General features: G+C 43.7%; 1 protein-coding gene across 1 annotated transcript in view; it reads left to right on the top strand.

Annotated features, from left to right (window-relative positions):
• Nucleotides 1-21,973, top strand: part of dnah9 (dynein, axonemal, heavy chain 9) — a 68,104-nt gene that overhangs the window by 12,334 nt on the left and 33,797 nt on the right. Inside the window, exons 29-49 of the mRNA XM_085903924.1 lie at nt 248-400; nt 726-851; nt 1,571-1,810; nt 2,173-2,333; nt 8,848-9,004; nt 9,979-10,083; nt 12,189-12,346; nt 12,593-12,731; nt 12,858-13,145; nt 14,757-14,967; nt 15,045-15,172; nt 15,246-15,354; nt 15,564-15,711; nt 15,913-16,087; nt 16,560-16,733; nt 16,805-17,012; nt 17,136-17,301; nt 17,599-17,701; nt 17,813-18,052; nt 20,832-20,993; nt 21,706-21,902. Of these exons, the coding sequence (XP_085760050.1) occupies nt 248-400; nt 726-851; nt 1,571-1,810; nt 2,173-2,333; nt 8,848-9,004; nt 9,979-10,083; nt 12,189-12,346; nt 12,593-12,731; nt 12,858-13,145; nt 14,757-14,967; nt 15,045-15,172; nt 15,246-15,354; nt 15,564-15,711; nt 15,913-16,087; nt 16,560-16,733; nt 16,805-17,012; nt 17,136-17,301; nt 17,599-17,701; nt 17,813-18,052; nt 20,832-20,993; nt 21,706-21,902 (3,548 nt within the window). The remainder of the gene's footprint in view (nt 1-247; nt 401-725; nt 852-1,570; nt 1,811-2,172; nt 2,334-8,847; nt 9,005-9,978; nt 10,084-12,188; nt 12,347-12,592; nt 12,732-12,857; nt 13,146-14,756; nt 14,968-15,044; nt 15,173-15,245; nt 15,355-15,563; nt 15,712-15,912; nt 16,088-16,559; nt 16,734-16,804; nt 17,013-17,135; nt 17,302-17,598; nt 17,702-17,812; nt 18,053-20,831; nt 20,994-21,705; nt 21,903-21,973) is intronic.

The following is a 21,973-nucleotide window of genomic DNA, read 5'->3' on the forward strand; positions in this document are numbered from 1 at the left end:
CTGTTTCAGCAGCATTCTGAGTCAGCTTCTTGTAGTACTACAAGCTTCCACGCTGAGGTGATGTTGCTCGTGGATTTTGGAGGAGCCATTCTCATCAAGACAGTTTGGAAACTCTAAATATTTCCATTGATTCTATTTAAGAGGATGCACACAGCCCTGACATGGCTTTCTATTAAAAAAACAATAGCATAGAATAGCAATGACTTTGTCTGTGTACCTTGAGTTTTCCATTGTCTGCATTTTTCAGGTCCAGAGGCATCTGTCTAAGCTATTTGACAACATGGCGAAAATGGAATTTGAAGTAGATGAAAAGGGAAATCCTTCTAAGACCGGCCTGGGCATGTATAGCAAAGAAGAGGAGTATGTCCCTTTTAATCAGTCCTGTGACTGCTCTGGACAGGTAAAAATCCACTTCTCGTAAATGTCTTCTAGGCTGAGTTCAAATTTGATGAGGCAATTATTACAGAATTGCTGTATCTGCAACTTAGGTAACAATAAATGCAAGAAGCTGTCAAACACGGATACAATAATGAATGCATCATTATTTTTACTTTTATTTTACATGTGTTCATTACAGTTGTGTGGACAGCAGTAACCAAATTTGAATGGAATAAACTTTGTTTTCTATAAACTTTCAAGTGAATAGATTCAAAAAGAAAATATAGATCATAGTTAATATTTAGTCATTTCAATGTGTGTTTTTCTTTCTGTGTTTGTTGTATAAGGTGGAAGTCTGGTTAAACCATCTTCTGCAGAGCATGCGCTCCACTGTTCGTCATGAGATGAGCGAGTCAGTGAGCACTTATGAGGATAAGCCCAGGGAGCAATGGTTGTTTGATTATCCAGCTCAGGTGAAACTCACACAGAAATAGTGACTATTATTGCACGTGTATTGTGCATCTTTATATTGATGGAAAATCAAGAAAATTATTATTCCGCCTGACATGTAATATGAAATCTCCAGACTAATCTATGAATCACGTCTACCGTTTTAATGCTGACCTCCAAAATAGAAATGACATCATGGGTTAATTATGTGACCCCTACTAAAAACACACACACACAGAATGAGTTAGCGAATATTTTATGATGTGATTAATTTGCATCCTTACTAACTACTGCCCTTTTCTTTGGCCCGTTTTTAATTCAGGAGAGCATGACTTATGAATACAAATTTACATCAGCTGATTTATTTTTGGATGGAAAGAATGTTACTCAAATAACATTTTCAAGACGCAAAATTAATCTACACTTGTATATAAGTATTTTTATTAGATTTCTTTTAAATTAGCGCGAACCGGAATTAAATATCTGTATTAAATACTACGCAAGGCTAGCAACCATGTGTTAGTATTTATTGAATCTGTCATTCAAAAAGGTTCATTAAAAAAACACTCATGATTGGGTGCTGTTAACTTTGTCTGGAGTGAAGAGAAGCTCTAAAAGCATCATTTATATGCATAAGGCATCCAGACATACAAATGATGTGTGATTCCTGTCGCTATGTTTTCATATGGACGGCAAGACTCAATATAATCTTAAATGCTAATATTTGCATGTCTGCTTTCAGGTGGCACTTACTTGCACTCAGATCTGGTGGACATCCGATGTTGGAATGGCTTTCGGCCGTCTGGAAGAAGGCAACGACAGCGGTCTAAAGGACTATTATAAGAAACAGGTGTCTCAGCTCAACACCCTTATTTCCATGCTGATTGGCCAGCTTTCGCCCGGAGATCGGCAGAAGGTCACGACCATCTGTACTATCGACGTCCACGCCAGAGATGTGGTTGCCAAGATGATTGCACACAAGGTAAAGCGGAACGAGAAAATGAGAATCCCAAAGTTAAAAATCGGCTTCAGGAGAAATGGAGCAACATTTTTTTTTAGTAGCCCCAAATCACTGAATTGAAGTGAATCACAAGCATCATGATATTTATAGCATAGCAGGGATCCCAGATCCATTTGAATACATCACAATACTTGACAAGGTCACAACGTGTGTTCTGAAAAGGAAATGCCCTTGATTTGGCTCTTTTAACAAGACAATGCTGTCATAAACAAGCAGGATATTGGCTCCCTGCCAACAAGATGATCATTTTGGAGATAAGAATGGAAAGGACATCATGAAAGTGATGACTAATAGAATATCATTTTCTCAACTTTTATTTTCAGGTGGAGAATTCTCAAGCATTTGTGTGGCTTTCCCAGCTCAGACACCGTTGGGATGAGAAGGAGCGGCATTGTTTTGCAAATATCTGCGATGCCCAGTTCCGCTACTCTTACGAGTATCTCGGCAACACGCCGCGACTCGTTATCACGCCTCTAACAGACAGGTATCTTTGTGTCATCTTTTCTTAACTACAATCTAGTATTTCATTCTATGAAGTACAAACAATGTTTGTTATTGTGAATCTTATCTTGGCAATTACTCTTGAAACAATTTGACTGATTCAGTGAGTCCTAAGGCAATTACAGTGGCTTTAATATACTGCACGATATTTGCGGTTGTATTTTTTTTGTTAATTCACAAAACAAAAAGATTCCCGTAATCTCCATTTGGATGACAGTAGACATCCATGGCAAGCAAAATATTTTGGATTGACTCACCTGGGGGAAGTTGACCATTGTTTTGTTTGTTCCCAAGCACGTTTCCATGGGATTCCTGATAAAGTTGTTTTTACAACATAGAGATAAAAAGCTGCCTGGCGGAGCCATTTGGCAAACTGCGCAGTGTGATTATGCATCTCCAGATCTGCCAGATTGAGCGAGCAAGCGCTATTCCATTTGAAGGCAGAATAAAGCAGAAACAATAGGCTTTGATGGCCACATCAGCCAGCGTAGTAGCAAGAATGTGCTGCATGCCCTTGCAGAAAGCCACAGTCTTCATTTTGATAATGGACTATGGATTAAGGGACATTTTGTCTTAAGCTTTGATCCATAACTTCAGAAACAGCTATAAGCATGTTTTCTGGTGAGGATAGCCTCTTTCAATTTTTATTTTTTGCTTATGAGCGGTTTGCATCTTGTCCCCCTTTCTGTCTCAGTCTTCTCTCTTAAATCCTGATGGAAAATGTCAGGTAAAAATTGGCATTGTTTGAATTCAATATTTTTCACACTGTCAAACAAAAGCATCCCATTATTAAACAGTATCACCTAAATCCGGGGTCACCACTCTTGAAACCTATGTTTTGCGTCTAGATTGTCATTCTTATCTCTTGACTTCTAATGTTCCGTTTCACGAGCTGCAAACAGTGAGCTATTTTTAGAATAGGCCCTCATCAGGCTACTAATGTGGTCCTTGGGGGCAACATGGAGCCTGCAAGCTGTCAGTGACCCATGACAGGGGTGTCAAACTTATTTTTGTCACAGGCCACTTTCTAGATATGGCCGCATCATATTGTCACAAATGTATGATAAATTACTCATTTAGAAATCACGTCCATTATTTTTCAAGTTGCTGTTGTGGCGGTCCGGATCTGGCCCCCGGGCCGTCACTTTGACAACAACCTATGGACTAAAGGAATGACTCTGTTCAATCTATAACAGCATGAGTGATATTGGCAGCGTGTGTGCATCAATATTTACTGCAGGAGTTTGAACGCTGCCGCATTGTCAGGAACGCACACACAAAGCAGATGCAGAGAAATGCAGGTGTCGAATGATAATTCAGTCAGATATATTGTAGTTTCTTTGAAAAAAAAAAAAAGCAGCCAAAGTCCAGCTTGGCAGAGCTGAAGTCAGAGCCAGAGCTGGTGTGGAGCTGGAGTCGGAATCGGAGCTGAAGTCCGTGGCAGAGCTGGTGTGGAAGTGGAGTCAGAGGCTGTTCCATTAAACCATATAGTGTACATTCCTTCCCTGCAACACTAGTGAAGTCTTCATGGTATAGTGGATAGTGCTCTGGACTTTCACCCCAGCGACCCGAGTTCAAATCCCGGTGGGACCCAAAAAAATATGTCATCATGGAAAAGGCGTTGGAGGCGGAGCTGGTGTGGAGCTGGAGTTGGAGGCGGAACGAAAGTCAGAAGCGGAGCTGGAGCTGGAGGCGGAGCTGAAGTCAGAGGCAGAATTGGTATGACGCCGGAATCGGAGGCGGAGCTGAAGTCAGTGACAAAGATGGTGTGGAGCTGGAGTTGGAGGAACTGTAGTCAAAAGTGGAGCTGTAGTCAAAGTCAGATGCAGAACTGCTATGGAGCTGGAGTCAGAGGTGGAGCTGAAGTCAAGGTTGTAGGTAGAGCTGAAGTCAGAACCAGGTGTGAAATTGATGGCGGAATTGGGGCTGAAGTCAGAGGCAAAGATGGTGTAGAGCTGGAGTCAGAAGTGGAGCTGAGTCAGATGTAAACCTGGTGTGGGGCTGGAGCTGTAGTCAGAGACTGGTGTGGTGCTAGTGGCAGAGTTGAATGCGGAAGTGGGGCTGAAGTCAGAGGCGGAGCTGAAGTTGGAGTCAGGGGCGGAACTGGTGTGGAGTTGGAGGAGGAGTTGTAGTCAGAGGTGGAGCTGAAGTTGAAGTCAGATGCAAAACTGGTGTGGAGCTGGAGTCGGAGGTGGAGCTGAAGTCAGAGGAAGAGCTGGAGTTAGAGGCGGAGCTGAAGTCAGGGTAGGAGGTGGAATTGAAGTCAGAGGAACAGCTGATGGGAAGCTGAAGTCGGAGGTGGAGCTGAAGTCAGAGATTGGTGTGGAGCTGGAGGCAAAAGTGGGGCTGAAGTCAGAGGCAGAGATGGTGTAGAGCAGAAGTCAGAGGCGGAGCTGAAGTTGGAGTCAGATGTAAAGTTGGTGTGGGGCTGGAGTCAGAGGTGGAGCTGAAGTCAGGGTTGGAGGCGGAGCTGAAGTCAGAGACTGGTGTGGAGCTGGAGGTGGAGCTGAAGGCAGAGGCAGAGCAGGTGTGGAGCTGGAGGACGAGTTGAAGGCGGAAGTGGGGCTGAAGTCAGAGGCAGAGCTGAAGGCGGAGCTGAAGTCAGAGGCAGAGCTGAAGTTGGAGTCAGATGCAAAGCTGGTGTGGAGCTGGAGTCAGAGAGGGAACTGGTGTGGAGTCGGAGGAGGAGCTGTAGTCAGAGGCGGAGCTGAAGTTGTAGTCAGATGCAAAGTTGGTGTGGGGCTGGAGTTGGAGGCAGAGCTGGTGTGGAGCTGGAGTCAGAGGTGGAGTTGAAGTCAGGGTTGGAGGTGGAGCTGAAGTCAGAGACTGGAGGCGGAGCTGAAGGCAGAGGCAGAGCAGGTCTTGAGCTGGAGGCAGAGTTGAAGGCGGAAGTGGGGCTGAAGTCAGAGGCAGAGCTGGAGGCGGAGCTGAAGTCAGAGGCAGAGCTGGAGGCGGTGCTAAAGTCAGAGGTGGAGCTGAAGTCAGAGGCAGAGCTGGTGGTGGAGTCAGAGACTGCTCCATTAAACCATATAGTGTACATCCCTTCCCTGGAACACTAGTGAAGTCTTCATGGTATAGTGGATAGTGCTCTGGACTCTCACCCCAGCGGCCCGAGTTCAAATCCCGGTGGGACCAAAAAAAATATGTCATCATGGAAAAGGCGTTGGAGACGGAGCTGGTGTGGAGCTGGAGTTGGAGGCGGAACGGAAGTCAGGGGCGGGGCTGAAGTCAGAGGCAGATCTGGTGTGGAGCTGGAATCAGAGGCAGAGATATTGTGGAGCAGGAGTTGGAGGAGAAGCTGTAGTCAGAGACAGAGCTGAAGTTGGAGTCAGATGCAGAACTGGTGTGGACCTGAAGTCAGAGGTGGAGCTGAAGTTGGAGTCAGATGCAAAGATGGTGTGGAACTGGTGTTGGAGGTGGAGCTGAAGTCAGAGCCAGCGCTGGTGAGCAGCTGGAGTCAGAGGTGGAGCTGGTGTCGAAGTCAGAGGCAGAGCTGAAGTCAGAGGCAGAGCTGGTGTGGAGCTGGAGTAGGAATCGTAGCTGGAGGCAGAGCTGGTGTGGAAGTGGAGTCAGAGGCTGTTCCATTAAATCATATAGTGTACATTCCTTCCCTGCAACACTAGTGAAGTCTTCATGGTATAGTGGATAGTGCTCTGGACTCTCACCCCAGCGGCCCGAGTTCAAATCCCGGTGGGACCAAAAAAAATGTGTCATCATGGAAAAGGCGTTGGAGACGGAGCTGGTGTGGAGCTGGAGTTGGAGGCGGAACGGAAGTCAGAGGTGGAGCTGGTGAGGAGCTGGAGTCAGAGGGCGGAGCTGATGCTGAAGTCAGAGGCGGAGCTGAAGCTGGTGTGGAGCTGGAGTTGGAGGTGGAGCTGAAGTCAGAGCCAGCGCTGGTGAGCAGCTGGAGTCAGAGGTGGAGCTGGTGTCGAAGTCAGAGGCAGAGCTGAAGTCAGAGGCAGAACTGGTGTTGGACTGGAGTCGGAATCGGAGCTGAAGTCAGAGGTAGAGCTAGTGTGGAAGTGGAGTTAGAAGCTGTTCCATTAAACCATATAGTGTAGATTCCTTCCCTGCAACACTAGTGAAGTCTTCATGGTATAGTGGATAGTGCTCTGGACTCTCACCCCAGCGGCCCGAGTTCAAATCCCGGTGGGACCAAAAAAAATGTGTCATCATGGAAAAGGCGTTGGAGACGGAGCTGGTGTGGAGCTGGAGTTGGAGGCGGAACGGAAGTCAGAGGCGGAGCTGGTGAGGAGCCGGAGTCAGAGGGCGGAGCTGATGTCGGAGTCAGAGGCAGAGCTGTAGTCAGAGGCGGAGCTGAAGTTGGAGTCAGATGCAAAGCTGGTGTGGAGCTGGAGTTGGAGGTGGAGCTGAAGTCAGAGCCAGCGCTGGTGAGCAGCTGGAGTCAGAGGTGGAACTGGTGTCGAAGTCAGAGGCAGAGCTGAAGTCAGAGGCAGAACTGGTGTGGAACTGGAGTCGGAATCGGAGCTGAAGTCAGAGGTAGAGCTAGTGTGGAAATGGAGTTAGAGGCTGTTCCATTAAACCATATAGTGTAGATTCCTTCCCTGCAACACTAGTGATGTCTTCATGGTATAGTGGATAGTGCTCTGGACTCTCACCCCAGCGGCCCGAGTTCAAATCCCGGTGGGACCAAAAAAAATGTGTCATCATGGAAAAGGCGTTGGAGACGGAGCTGGTGTGGAGCTGGAGTTGGAGGCGGAACGGAAGTCAGAGGCGGAGCTGGTGAGGAGCTGGAGTCAGAGGGCGGAGCTGATGTCGGAGTCAGAGGCAGAGCTGTAGTCAGAGGCGGAGCTGAAGTTGGAGTCAGATGCAAAGCTGGTGTGTGGAGCTGGAGTTGGAGGTGGAGCTGAAGTCAGAGCCAGCGCTGGTGAGCAGCTGGAGTCAGAGATGGAGCTGGTGTCGAAGTCAGAGGCAGAGCTGGTGTGGAACTGGAGTCGGAATTGGAGCTGAAGTCAGAGGCAGAGCTGGTCTGGAAGTGGAGTCAGAGGCTGTTCCATTAAACCATATAGTGTAGATTCCTTCCCTGCAACACTAGTGAAGTCTTCATGGTATAGTGGATAGTGCTCTGGACTCTCACCCCAGCGGCCCGAGTTCAAATCCCGGTGGGACCAAAAAAAATATGTCATCATGGAAAAGGCGTTGGAGACGGAGCTTGTGTGGAGCTGGAGTTGGAGGCGGAACGGAAGTCAGGGGCGGGGCTGAAGTCAGAGGCAGATCTGGTGTGGAGCTGGAATTGGAGAAGCTGTAGTCAGAGACAGAGCTGAAACTGGAGGCAGAGCTGAAGTTGGAGTCAGATGCAAAGCTGGTGTGGAGCTGGAGTCAGAGTTGGAGTCGGGGGAGGAGCTGTAGTCAGGGGCGGAGCTGAAGTTGAAGTCAGATGCAAAACTGGTGTGGAGCTGGAGTCGGAGGTGGAGCTGAAGTCAGAGGAAGAGCTGATGTGAAGCTGGAGTCAGAGGCGGAGCTGAAGTTAGGGTCGGAGGTGGAACTGAAGTCAAAGATTGGTGTGGAGCTGGAGGCGGAGCAGGAGGCGGAAGTGGGGCTTAAGTCAGAGGCAGAGATGGTGTAGAGCTGGAATCAGAGGCAGAGCTGAAGTCAGAGGTAGAGCTGGTGTGGATTTCTGCGCATATTTCAAGGGACTGCCACAAAGCTTGATGGCTCTCATATTTGGTTGATACACTGTCTACAGATGGAATCATTTGTCTTCTCCCATTTTCTGTCTCTGTTGATGCTTTTGATTATTTCTCCTGGTCCATACATCATTTATTAAGCGGCAATTCATTCAAATCAGATGGTATTGAAGTCAAGCCACGATACGTATTTATCACCCTGATCGATAATGTGTTGATTGTCTCCATCATTTTACATCCATGCCGCCGCTTGCTTTTATCAATATTAAATTGCTTGACTGTTTGTTAGTCCCGACAGGTTTCTCTTGGAGAAGAAATCACTGCTATTGCTAATCAGGCTCTATGCTAATCAAAGCACGGAAGCTGATTCTATTATCATATAATGAGGTTATGCACAATGACTGCTCAGCAAACACGGGAAAAATTATTTCGCTCATAAGAATACAAATGTCAGTTTTTATTTGGACTGACACGGCGGGAGTAGAATTGCAACTTTTCTATGTAGCTTTCAACATCAAAGTCTTAGTTAACCACATCATTTTATCACAAGGATTAAAACGGGACAGTTGAATTGGGCTGCCTGCAACATATACATAGTTACATCGTTTCTTTTGAAAAAGACTTTGACTAAGATTTAAGCGCCTCAGTGGTGTGTTGTCCAGTCATCCAGAAGAACATTTGTGAAATCAGGCACTCATGGTAAACAAGAGAGCTTGGCTTTCAAATGCTATTGTAGTTTGTATCAAAAGTCTTTTACTGCAATCTTAGACTTTTATTGAGAATGATTATACACTTATTATGTTCATGTGTCCTTTTTTGTGCTAATATGTGTATGGACTTTCCATTTAGGTGTTACATCACCCTGACTCAGTCCCTGCACCTGACCATGAGTGGAGCTCCGGCAGGACCCGCAGGAACAGGCAAGACGGAGACAACCAAAGACTTGGGCCGAGCGCTCGGCATCATGGTCTATGTATTTAACTGCTCTGAGCAGATGGACTACAAGGTGAGTCCACCCACACTCGGATGTGCTCATCTTTCCATCTTTGTGTCTGTCAGCAGTCTGCTAGGCATTTGTCATTCAACGTGTCAAGCGTCTTGCCGCCTTTCTTTTTTCATCTTTCCTCTTTTCATCCCACCTTTGGAAGAAGAGCTGATTTGCTCCTACCTGACAGTTATTTCTTCACCGAGCCTTGTCAAAATGCCCTCCGTGCACCCTGGCTTCAACCTGATTTATTATTCACTCATGTATACACCTTCTGCATATAGAGTGGTCAAAGGAGGCATAAACATAATCTTGCAATCCCGCTACCGCCTGCATTCCCAGACAGGTGCATCATTACAGTATCCCGGCATACAGCACCCCTGGCTATACACATCCCAGCGAGTTGTCAGAGAGAAGTGCTAATATACTCCGGGAGGAACACAGGCTCTACAAACTGACATCAGAGCCCCGACGCTGTTGCTCATATTCAGTTATGCACTGGCATACACATTCTCATAAGCTCACAAGTTGAATCAATCCTCCAGTCAGCTCTGTTTTGCGTCAGGAAAGGATTCCTTTTGGCCTGTAATTGGAGAGAAGTCAGCTGCCTCCTTCATCTTGCTCCAGCTAGTCCCTGGAGAACAATTCACAACTCAGAAGTTGATGCTAGAAAAAGTTCAATGTGGGTGGGAAGCATTCTGACCACTTATTTTGCTGTCAGTATCTTGTTGTGTTAGAGGAGCTCCAGGTTTATCTTCTCTGTTCATTTCTGTGTGTTTCAAGAGAAAAAAATATATATTCGTGACATACTGAATTGTGTAATCCGTGGGTGTCAAAATCAAGGCCCGGGGGCCAGGTACGGCCCGCCGCATCATTGTATGTGGCCCGCGAAGACAAACTGTGCATGGACAAAAATGAGTTTGACACCCCTGGTCTAACCTGACTGTCCATCTCTAGTCATCTCCTTGATTCTTTTTTGTTGTTGTGTTCATCAGTCTTGTGGAAACATCTACAAAGGTTTGGCTCAGACAGGCACATGGGGCTGCTTTGATGAATTCAACAGAATCTCAGTGGAGGTGCTGTCCGTGGTGGCTGTACAGGTAAGGAAAGAAAAATGTCCTGTTCTTGTAAATCAGATTTTTTTTTTCAGTTATCGTTGAACTCTGCCAAGGCTGCCTTGACGTCACTGAGTTTGTTGGTAGCGTTTATGGACGCAATTTATAGCCACAGCCATCATCTTGTCATGGTCCACTTTAGTGGTCTCAATATTGGGCCTCTGCTTTTTGCTGATGATGTGCTTCTGTTGGCTTCCTCAGGCCATCAATTTTAACTTCAGGACTTCCTGTGTTCTGTTTGCATGTTTGTGAGGTTTTTTTTTATGTTTGTATTGTGGCTTTTTTCCCCATTTTTTTGAAGATCCAATTTCTTTGAAATAATAGCAACATACTGGATTTACAGCATGGATTCTATATTTTTTGCATTGATTTAATGGATGACAGTGATATTGATGAATTGATTGTTTGGAATTGTGTTGATTACAGTACGTGTAAGTATGTAAGCATTCATTAATCATCCGAGCAATTGCGGCAAACTTGAGTGCGCTACCAAATCAACTGTGCAATTGCAGTCTGCTAATTTGTAGCTTTGGCAACCAAAGGATGTCAGAGATGAGAAGCTGAATTACATTCTCTGAGAAAAGGCCTCTGCAATGACAAAATCTTCTGAAATGGAGCTTTTAAAAATAACAATAAATGAGTTTGGGTGGTACAATGTCATTGATCCTATGTGAGAAGACCTTTCCTCATAACACGTGATCATTAGCAGCTAGTCTATATGGCTTTTCAATCTTTCATGCTCTCTGTCACAATGATCCAGTCAGCTCCAGTCTTCATCATCTTCCACTTCATAGAAGCTGGTGGAAACCAAAGTATAAATGCATCTGACCTAGCTAGCCCGTTAGAAGTCAAGCCCTTTCTGCGTTTCAGCTGATGCTCGCTCTTCTGTCATTGCACATTCCACTATCTGGCATCAAAAGAAGCCTTTCTTTGTGGTTGTGGTGGCTCTCACGTGCATTCATATCCTGCCTTATTTTCCTGCAAGTGGAAGGAACACTGTCATGGAGTATCATATAACACTGATAAAGATGCTGATTATGATCTTGTTGATAATGGTGATAGTGCTCCTTAGTCTCTGGCTCATTAGTCACTCCTCTATAAAACAGTCAGTGCTATGCCCTTGCCTTTTCTGTTATAGCTGCAATGAAAGTCAAGCCGTCTTCTCTTCAAGACCCGGCAAGTGAGCGTGGAGAATTTTAAAGAGCCACCGAAATGACTAGGTGTTGCAAGGTTTAATGAATAATAAATCACGGTGCCTTATATGTGGAGAAGTAGAGACCTTGAGAGAGAAGCATCAAACCTGGACTGTGACAGTCAGCAGGCTGTTTCACTGCTTGCTTGGCCAGCAAACTGGCACCGTGGCGAGCATAGCGCAGCACAAATAATCGGCCCTCTTAAAGTAGGAACAGCTACTATGAAAGGGTGATAGCCTCCATTACCAGTTGGGTCTGCAGGTGCCGGGGGGAGTCCCGTATTATGGAAGCGGATGCAAACACGTGTCCGCCATATGTGATATCGTGAAAATAAATAGCTTGGATTTGAATTTGGTTTCAGTCAGTACAGCCGTGTACTCTCAACATGAGCTATATTTTTTTGGGCCTATATCATTTATATTGATTTGTGGAAGAGGTTGAAGAGAAAAGTACTGTGCACTAAAACATCAGTACGATCATTAATAGCCAAATTGTTGAATTTCCTGAAATGAGTGTCCAATAAACATGAATGTGGTACTTTGGGTTATTTACAAAGTATACTTTGAAAGCGAAACAATCACAGCCTTTAAAAATAAGCCCTTTTGATGCTCCATTTTGCGGTGCAGCAACATTTTTCCCTTTTCTGTGTTAATACGAGCGAGTGATCTGTTGCCGAGCAGCACTCATCCATGAAGAGATGTTCCTCCAGCTGTCAACTGTGTTACACTTTTCTAACCACAGTAGTGTGAAACATACAAGCCTTTTTAAATATATGATTCAAACTTGGAAAAAGCTATGAAAACCGCCGGAAGAAGGCTAATGTTTCCGTTGGATTTCTCAATATATTGACAAGTCAACGTGATTAGTCTGCTGTATTTACTTTTTACTACTTTGTAGGTCAAAAGTATTCAAGATGCCATTCGAGATAAGAAACAGATGTTTCATTTCATGGGCGAAGACATTAACCTTTGCCCAACGGTGGGCATCTTCATCACGATGAATCCTGGCTATGCTGGTAGGACAGAGCTTCCTGAGAACCTAAAAGCTCTTTTCAGGTCAGTCAAATAGCTCTGGGCAATATTTTAAGACTATTTCTCAAACGGCCGTCGAAACAAATGCTACTCAGTCACTACCATTGACAACTTTAGACGTCAAAGAACCGTTTTAACTGTAAATGAGTTAAAGAAATGCATGTGCTAAACTTGTCTCTTAGATTTGCTCAGACAAAGCAGAACTCGATTTAATCCTGTTATCAAGTGATTTTATATTGCAGTGTGTTCTTTTCACCTTCTTTTTCACAGACCATGTGCCATGGTGGTGCCAGACTTTGAGCTGATCTGTGAAATCATGTTGGTGGCTGAGGGATTCATTGGTGCACGGGTTCTCGCTAGGAAGTTTATCACACTCTACACATTGTGCAAAGAACTTCTTTCCAAACAGGTAGTAGAGATTCATCATAAAAGTGGCATGATTACAGATTTTTTTTTCCAATGATCCTTCAGTCTTGATTTAGGAAACAGTAGAACCACTAATGAACAATCTATTCTTTTTTTTTTTTTTTTGAAGGACCATTACGATTGGGGCCTCCGTGCCATCAAGTCCGTACTGGTGGTTGCCGGTTCGCTAAAGAGAGGCGATCCCAGTCGGGCTGAGGACCAAGTATTGATGAGAGCCTTGAGAGATTTCAACATTCCCAAAATTGTGACGGATGACATACCAGTGTTCATGGGGTTGATAGGTGACCTGTTTCCCGCTCTGGATGTACCCAGGAAAAGAGACTTGGACTTTGAGAGGCATGTCAAGAAATCTATTCTTGACATGAAGTTACAGCCTGAGGACAATTTTGTACTCAAGGTACAGTAAACCCTATTCCTTGATTGCCTGCTGCAGTGGATTTGATTTTGTTTACAATTAATTCAAAAGGCACAAGCGCGAGCTGCTTGCGAAGCCCAGGAAATAGGAAAATGCAATCACAAGATGTCTGAGGAGCGGCAACAAAGTCCCTTAATGGGATTTCATCTTTAACAATTTAGAAAGATATTACAGTTGTGGCACTTTCATTCAGATTTATCTTACTTCTCACCAAAACCTGTTTACGCCTCATCCTAATCCTCCGATGGGAAAGAGCCATTAGTGTCCAACATGTCTGAGGTCTTGGATGAATTGCGCAAATATTGCAAACGCCAATGCTTGGCTGCGATGAGGCTTCAGGTGCCTGAACTGCCGATCCGATTCCTTTCGTTATATTACCTACTCATAACGCATGCACCTTATGTCAGAGATGGATGAACACAGGGCCACGGAAAATAAGTGCAATTTGCCTCAGGTCAAATAGACACGGAAAACACATAATAACACAACATCAATGGAGGCCAGGGCTGCATCATACAACTTAACCCTGGCATTGTGTGAGGAAGAAAGAAAAAAAACCAGGAGAGTTTGAGGAAGCCAGGGAGAGAGAACTAAAGCGAGAGAATGGCAAAGCGATCAATAGCAACCATCCACCCCCAGAGCTTGAACTTTTACTGTCTTTGTTTGTGCAGCCAACCTTTTGATTTCACGCAACACAGGGGAAAGCAGCAAGGCGAGAGAGACTGCATGCTTTTAGCATTAGCCCGTGCTAGCATTCGTCCCTCCCGTATCAAAGTAGTAATCAACCGGGGCCTTTGAGAGCGGAAAGCCACCTGGGCTCTTCCTGAATGGAAATGGATGAGGAGCCCCGAGGAGCGACGTCGATGGCATTGATTGAGCTCGCCATCTGTATATTTGAGTAGAAAATGAGAAGAAAGACCTTTTTATTCTTGCTCTTGCACTCGCTGTCGTGTTACATCTGAACTCAACAATCAGCAAAAGGATTCAAGAAATGTTATTCGATATAATTGCCAACTTCCGACTTTTGGACATTCGGCCCCAAATTGATTTGGCCGAGAATAACAATAGTCACAAAATCACCCTGAGAGTGCATTTCAAACGTCAAATTTGAGCTGACATCATTATCATTCCTCAAGATTGTTGGACCAAAGGTATTCAGTATTGAATAACTACAAGTGGAATGCAGAAAAAGAAAGTGGAATAGTCCAATCAATTATTAAAGCGCATATATCAGTGACAGATGCATCAAAGCGAGATTATGCCACAGAACAGAGCAAGTCTCTGTCCTTTTCACTTAGGCAGACATGGAAAGTCACTGGTGTCATTCTTTCTAGTCCACGGTGTCCAAGTCAAGGCCCGGGGGCCAGATACGCATGTGGCCCACGAAGACAAATTGTGGATCGACTTTATGTGTCAATACTAAAATTGCAAATTGTCTTCACTAGAAATTTCTATTCCTATTCATCTTACATCATATAAGGCATTGACAGTCATAATGGCCCTCCGAAGGAAACTACGTGGTAAAAAAAATACATGTCCGGTTTTGATTATAATCAAAACATTCCTAGTTTTGTTTTTTTTGTTTTCTGCAAGGTGGTGCAGCTAGAAGAGCTTTTGGCCGTGCGACACTCAGTATTTGTGATTGGGAATGCCGGTACTGGAAAGAGCCAGGTGCTGAGGTCACTCCAAAAAACCTACCAGAATACAAAACGTCGACCCGTCTGGGTGGATCTCAACCCAAAGGCTGTGACCAATGATGAACTTTTTGGCATCATCAACCCATCAACCAGAGAATGGAAAGACGGTGACCAGGGATTCTTTCGTGGAAACATTTGTCAAATATTTGAATCACCTTGAATGCACCTATATTGTATCTCACAGGTCTGTTTTCTTGTATAATGCGTGAACTCTCCAATATCAGTCACAATGGGCCTAAATGGATCGTTTTGGATGGAGATATCGACCCAATGTGGATTGAGTCGCTCAACACAGTCATGGATGATAACAAGGTGTGACATTGAAATCATTGGAATATGGACACACAATGCATGTTTATGAAATGTAGTTCCCGTCTCGCTTTAGGTTCTGACCCTGGCCAGTAATGAACGGATCCCTCTGAACTCAACCATGAGATTGGTATTTGAGATTAGCCACCTTCAGACTGCTACCCCAGCAACTGTATCCAGAGCAGGTAAAGGGTCGTCGTGACTTTTTATGAGTTGGAATTGCAGGAATGTTGTGTCATATGAAAATGCCAGGGTAAGTTACCGTCCAAGCACATTTAATCACCAATGGAGGAAAAAAATAACAGTTCAACAAAAGTGCATTTTCTTTCCTTCTACATAAATCCAAGTTGGAGGCAGAGACCAATTAAAGTCCAATCTGTCCCACTCCCCTCAGGAATCCTGTACATAAACCCAGCAGACCTAGGATGGAACCCTTTGGTGTCGAGCTGGATTGATGGGAGGGAGGTGCAATCAGAGAAGGCTAACCTGAGCATTTTGTTTGACAAGTACCTCCCCTCCTGCCTGGATGCCTTAAGAATAAGGTGAGAGATTTCTCCAACGGCTCGTCACCAATGTCTCACCAAGTAGCTCATGCAAAGGAGCAAATAGGTTCGGGTTTGTTTTCAGCCAATAATAAAGGATTGAGCATCTGAGTACGTGCCAACTTGCTGCATTCATTCTAGTTTGATTGTTCTACAAAGTGGTGACATTATGTTTCTCTTGTCTATTTGTTTTTCCCCCAGGTTTAAAAAGATCATCCCTATCCCCGACCAGAGTATGGTCCAGATGCTTTGCTATTTGCTCGAGTGCCTACTAACACCAGAAAATGCCCCGGCTGACTCTGCAAAGGAACTTTATGAGCTTTATTTTGTGTTTGCTGCTGTCTGGGCCTTTGGGGGAGCTTTGTTTCAAGACCAGGTATTGTCTGTGCATATTTAAAATATGCTAAAAGGTTTTGTGGTGAAAAGCTCTTGTGGCTTTTATACAACTTTCTCTTTGTTAAAAACCATTTGAAATGTATTTTGAATCCATACATAGAAACCGGAAGATAAAAGCGCTCTCTCCTACTCTACTTTATTTCCTCATCACAGATGCATTTCAATACTAAGTACTTTTATTGACTGCAGACTTGGAAGGGAATACAGGCACACAGCACCAAATAGTTGAGAAAGAAAAATGGAAGGCAAAGAACTGTCAGTCAGAAAGTGATGAGGCTACTGTATTTGGCTATCTGAAGCTCACTGCCGTCTTTTCACAATTGAACGTCTTTTTTATTGCCTTTATTTCTATCCTGGCTTGCATTCACATCTGATTGAATGAAAGGCGTGGATGCATATCTACGACAGTGAAAGGATATTGACTGAAACCTCCTGTCTTTGTGGGAATGAAGCTGGTCGACTACAGAGTGGAGTTCAGCAAGTGGTGGGTGGCAGAGTTCAAAAGCATCAAGTTTCCATCCCAAGGCACAGTGTTCGATTACTACATTGACTCCGAGAGCAAGAAGTTTGAACCCTGGTCCAAAATGGTGCCCGTGTTTGAGATGGATGCTGACACTCCACTTCAGGTACTTTGACAACATAACATTTGTTGATGTTGGAGAAAGAGCAGCACAACGGATATGTTTCCTCTTCTCAGGCTTGCTTAGTTCACACGCCAGAGAGCATTCGAGTCCGTTTCTTCATCGATTGCCTGCTGGAGCACCGCCGGCCTATCATGCTTGTCGGGAATGCCGGCACCGGGAAGTCTGTCCTGGTTGCCGACAAACTGACGTCACTGGATCCTGACAAATATGCGGTTGCAAATGTTCCTTTCAATTATTACACCACATCTGCAATGCTGCAAGGTATGCATGCGTATATTGAAGTAGGCAGACATTTATTCACGTCAGAATAGTGAAGGGAAATCCAAAGTGGTCATTACAATCAGTTTAAAATGGATTGTGCACTTTTTACCATCTGCCTCATAGCTGTGTTGGAAAAGCCCCTTGAGAAAAAGTGCGGACGCAACTACGGACCTCCCGGCAGCAGGAGGCTGATCTACTTTATCGATGACTTGAATATGCCTGAGGTGGATGCATATGGCACAGTTCAACCTCACACGCTAATACGTCAACATATGGATTACCACCACTGGTATATAAATTTTGTTACTTTGACGTGCAATATGGAGTTAATTTGTGTTTGTTTTCAGCAAGTATTACAAAAGCTATTGGTTTGTCACGCAGTTTAATTTCTAAGGCGACACGTTCCCCTTCTACTAACACAGAAAGGGTTCATTGAGATAATAGAATGTCAGCGGCTGATGAGTGTAATTCGGAGGAACAGCCGCTGCAGTGAAAGCATTTTTATTTTCCTTCTTCCGTAGGGTCCCTCCTCTCTTTTTTGAAAATATGTAGATCTGTAGCTGATGATTATTTTGTGTTCTTCAAGGTATGACCGTAATAAACTCCTTTTGAAGGAAATACAACGTGTTCAGTATGTGTCCTGTATGAACCCCACGGCTGGAAGCTTTACCATCAATCCAAGGCTGCAGGTATTGGTACACACGGTTCAAAGCGTTATGAACAATGGTTACGTTTGAAATACGGTGTTGATTTTTGTCTTGGGTCAGCGTAAGCACATTTGATCCTCTTTCTCTGTGCAGCGCCACTTTTCAGTCATCGCCCTATCTTTCCCCGGAGCTGACGCCCTCGCGACCATATACACTTCAATTTTGTGGCAGCACCTGCAGAATGACGCTTTCACAGCCGCCGTACGGAAAAGCTGCCCCACCCTGGTCCAGCTATCGCTGGCTCTGCATCGGAGCGTTGCCTCCACTTTCCTCCCCACTGCAGTCAAGTTCCACTACATTTTCAACCTACGAGACCTCTCCAATATCTACCAGGTGACACACAGAAAGCAAATACTGTCTAGGATAGGGAATTATCCATAAAAGAATGACTTTAAAAGAACAACCTCAGGTTAATCTATTCATCATAGAATGTCAGAGGTCGCCTTAAGAAATCACTCACCACAGTAAAGTTATTCCACTCTCTATTTTTATGGCACCGCTTCCCACATGGAAAGAGTCAAGCTAGTGTTACTAATTTTTCATTTAAATGATTATTGATTTAATGGCTTTGCCCCTAAAAGCCAGAAATAAGTCTGAAATATATCATGGATTTGCACTCGCACGGGTATTACTGATGACTTAATGTATTTAAAAAATATAATATCAGGGCAAGGAAGCTCAACAAGGGAGGCGCTTTCAGGGCAATATTTAAGTCAAAATATTCCACGCTTTCACGGAGGGCAGGCTCCTTGATTTAACACACTCCATTGTATAATTAATGCCTCAAGCCCCTTGGTTATAAGAACTTCAATTTTCATAAATCCACCTGGAATTTGCCAAGATAGCTCAGGAGTCTTATTATGAGAATAGAATGTATAGGTGCACTATTCCATAATTATCACTTTAAACTCCAATTAAAATATGCTGATGCAATATAATAATTTATTCAACATAAATATATATATATATATATATATATATATATATATATATATATATATATATATATATATATATATATATATATATATATATATATATATATATATATATATATATATATATATATATATATATATATGTATGTATGTATGTATGTATGTATGTATATGTATATGTATATGTGGTTAAACGTATTTACCAGAAGTGCTGAGAAAAAGTAAATTGTGTCACCAAGCTGGAATTTAATAATGATAAAATGAAATAAAAATAAAGATCAAAAGTGCCCACCCAAAATGTACCATCAGGAAAATATTCGACCTTATTAAACTTGCAAATGAAATAGTAAAGTTAACTCTGATAATGAGTTCACAAGTTTTAAAGTTGACTATGGCAAACTTTGAGACTTGACATACATAATTAGCATCCCAAAGCTCAAGCCCTAATGAACCCATGGAAAGTTAAAGAGTATATAGTTGAATGGCGTAGCGGGCCTGCGCCATGCAAGCCAACAACGACTAACACCGATGCTTGTTCCGATTTATACAGGACCTTAGGAAAGTCTATTCTTTTCAGTCACTGTTAACATAGGATTTTTTGACATACAGTAGAACACTTGAGACATGTATGCATTTGACATATATCGAAACAAAACAAAACATTCAGTTCATAGTGACTTTTCAAAAAAACCAGTACGTTTTCATCCTCTAGCTCAAATGCCTCTGGGCAAATAAGAAGAGGTTGGAACCCTCCTAGCTCAGCACTAATTGCCCTTCTAGTAGCACTCCAGAAAGTGTAGTATTCAATGACTACAAAAGGCTGCCTGGTGTCTTCAAGTGACCACTTTTGGCATTTCAGATGTTTGGCTTGGCTGAAATAATTAAGGGACTTTTTCCTCAAATATAGAATATCTGCTGAATATTTTCATTGTTTATTGCTGGTGATGCAGCCTCTCTTGCTTATTTACTTTAATAATAATAATGAAACAACTCTTAACCAAACACACACAATTAACAACAATTAAGTCTTTCGAGTCATCAGGTGTCAAATGCAGAGATTTACAGTCTTGGTTTTTATCAAGTCATCAAATCAGTGACTCGAGTCGACTCAAGTACTTGTCACGATGACGCTCTGCTTAATTAATTCCACAAGGCGAGATAAACAGTTTGACTGGCAACAAAGAGGTTTGTTTGCTCTCTGTCACGGCTATTGGTCATATCCGAAGCCTTATCTCCTCCACTTCGGTGGTGCAAAAAAAGTAGGAAACACGATGTGTGGAGAGGCAACTGTGTTGTTGGGTGGCTGTGGGAGTGGTCTCAGATCTGCTGTCAGGCGAGAAGGAAAGACTCACCTGAATTCAAACCAGTATTTAGGAATCAAGGACAGTAGAGGGTGAGAGCTTTCAGAACAGAGGGACAAAAAAAGAAGTTCTCTTTTCTTTCTCTTTTTGTTCTGCTTTGACACATCCTCTCGCTTACCCCAGGACTCTTAGCCGTTCAATTCATTCTCCTGAAAATGTTGTATTTGCTTGCAATATTTTGGAATGTCAACATAATCACACCCACAGTTGGTTGCTACTGCCAAAAACAAGAATATCGTGAATCTGTTGTTGTTTTATCCTTAATGTTTATTCAGAATGCAAAAAAAAAACTTTGCTTATCTTTTTTTTCACCTGACGACATCATTTCCAGCATAGGATGATGTGTTTTGCTCAGGGACACTTGGAAAGTGTGGTCTCCAGTTATTCACACCATTAGGCAGTGAAATGAAGCAGAAAAAAAGTCAAAGTATTGGATGATTCATATAATACTGGAGGAAAACATCTAGAGCTCAAGTAGTGGCAATCATTTCGGCAAAGTGTAAATTTTCAGGCTACACATTAGCATCCATCTGCCTTTAAAACAAAATAGATTGGGCATCCCTGAACTAGACAATCGTTAGCAATTAACTCTGTGGCTAGTTGTCACAAATCACTGCTCTCCCTACGCATGCTCGATTTTACCTGCTTGTTATCTTCAGACGCAGTCCCGCTAAAACAGTCAGATTAAGCCCAACTAAAGCCTTATGTTTGCCGCTTTTCTGGCACGCCTGACTTTCAGCGCATTTCCCACCTTTTTTGATGATTTCAATTGGAATGTAAGGCTAAGCTCCCCTTTTCTACCTTCCTGCCCAGGGCATTCTCTTCAGTACTTCTGAGTGTCTGAAAACCCCCGTGGACCTGCTGAAAATCTACCTGCACGAGTCCAATCGTGTCTACAGAGACAAGCTTGTTGAGGAGCAGGACTTTCAGGTCTTTGATAAGCTACAGGCAGACATGGTGAAAAAGTTTTTTGAGGTAAGTTTTTTTTTCTTTTTTTTTCTTCAAACTCCTTGAAGGAAAGACAAGGGAGGGGAGGTCATTAGGTTACCTGCTCTGCGGCTTGGACCTTGACATCGGGTGAGCAACACCGAAGAACAGAGATGGGAGGAGTGAAAATAATACTCAAGGAACGGGCGAGGGGGTGTCGAGCGAGAGGGCATTGTCGAGAATATTAATAAGTGTGGTATAGGGTTCTGGCTGTCAGGGCCTGTGCTGTCAAGCCCAACAAATTGGAAAACATTTTAATGGTTTTCTGTCCTCTGCTCGCCTCACTACACTCCTTGGGTCCATCACATGCACACTAGTCATCCCACAATAAGGAACTTGACAGTATATGTGAACAAGCACTCGCATAAAGAGACAATGAAGCACTTTCAACCCGTTGGAAACAATGGCAGCAAATTCTTTCGAGAGTCAAGAATGTCAATTTAGTATTATGTAAATGCAGTCTGCAACAGAGCACAATATAGATGTGAATTGGAAATATTGCACCAGAGGAAGTTGGCAGGGAAAACCAAAACCTAATCTCTCCAGTGAAATATTCAGGGGCCAAATAGTTGGTGAAGTGAAAATGAACTAGGTCACCCTTTGTGCCGCAGTGATATTCAGCTGTGCCCCTGTCCAAACTGTTTAAGCTTAACACTAATGTTATGCTGACAAGGGTCGTTTGTCTGCGTCCCTCCCTAAGGACATGCAGGAGAGTCTGGAAAAGACCCGGAAGATCAACCTGTACTGCCACTTTGCCCACGGCCTAGGGGAAGCCAAGTACATGCCCGTGGAATCCTGGAGCAGCCTCAGTAAAAACCTGCTGGAAGTGCTGGACAGCTACAATGAGGTCAACGCCACACTCAACTTGGTGCTGTTTGAGGATGCCATGGCTCACATGTGAGTGGAACATCACAAACCTCGGGGATAATACGAGGAGAGGAGGTTCAAAAAAAAAAAAAAAAAAAAAA

This window comes from Syngnathus leptorhynchus, chromosome 22, assembly GCF_054491065.1.
Source record: "Syngnathus leptorhynchus isolate UIUO chromosome 22, UIUO_Slep, whole genome shotgun sequence".
Taxonomy (NCBI): domain Eukaryota; kingdom Metazoa; phylum Chordata; class Actinopteri; order Syngnathiformes; family Syngnathidae; genus Syngnathus; species Syngnathus leptorhynchus.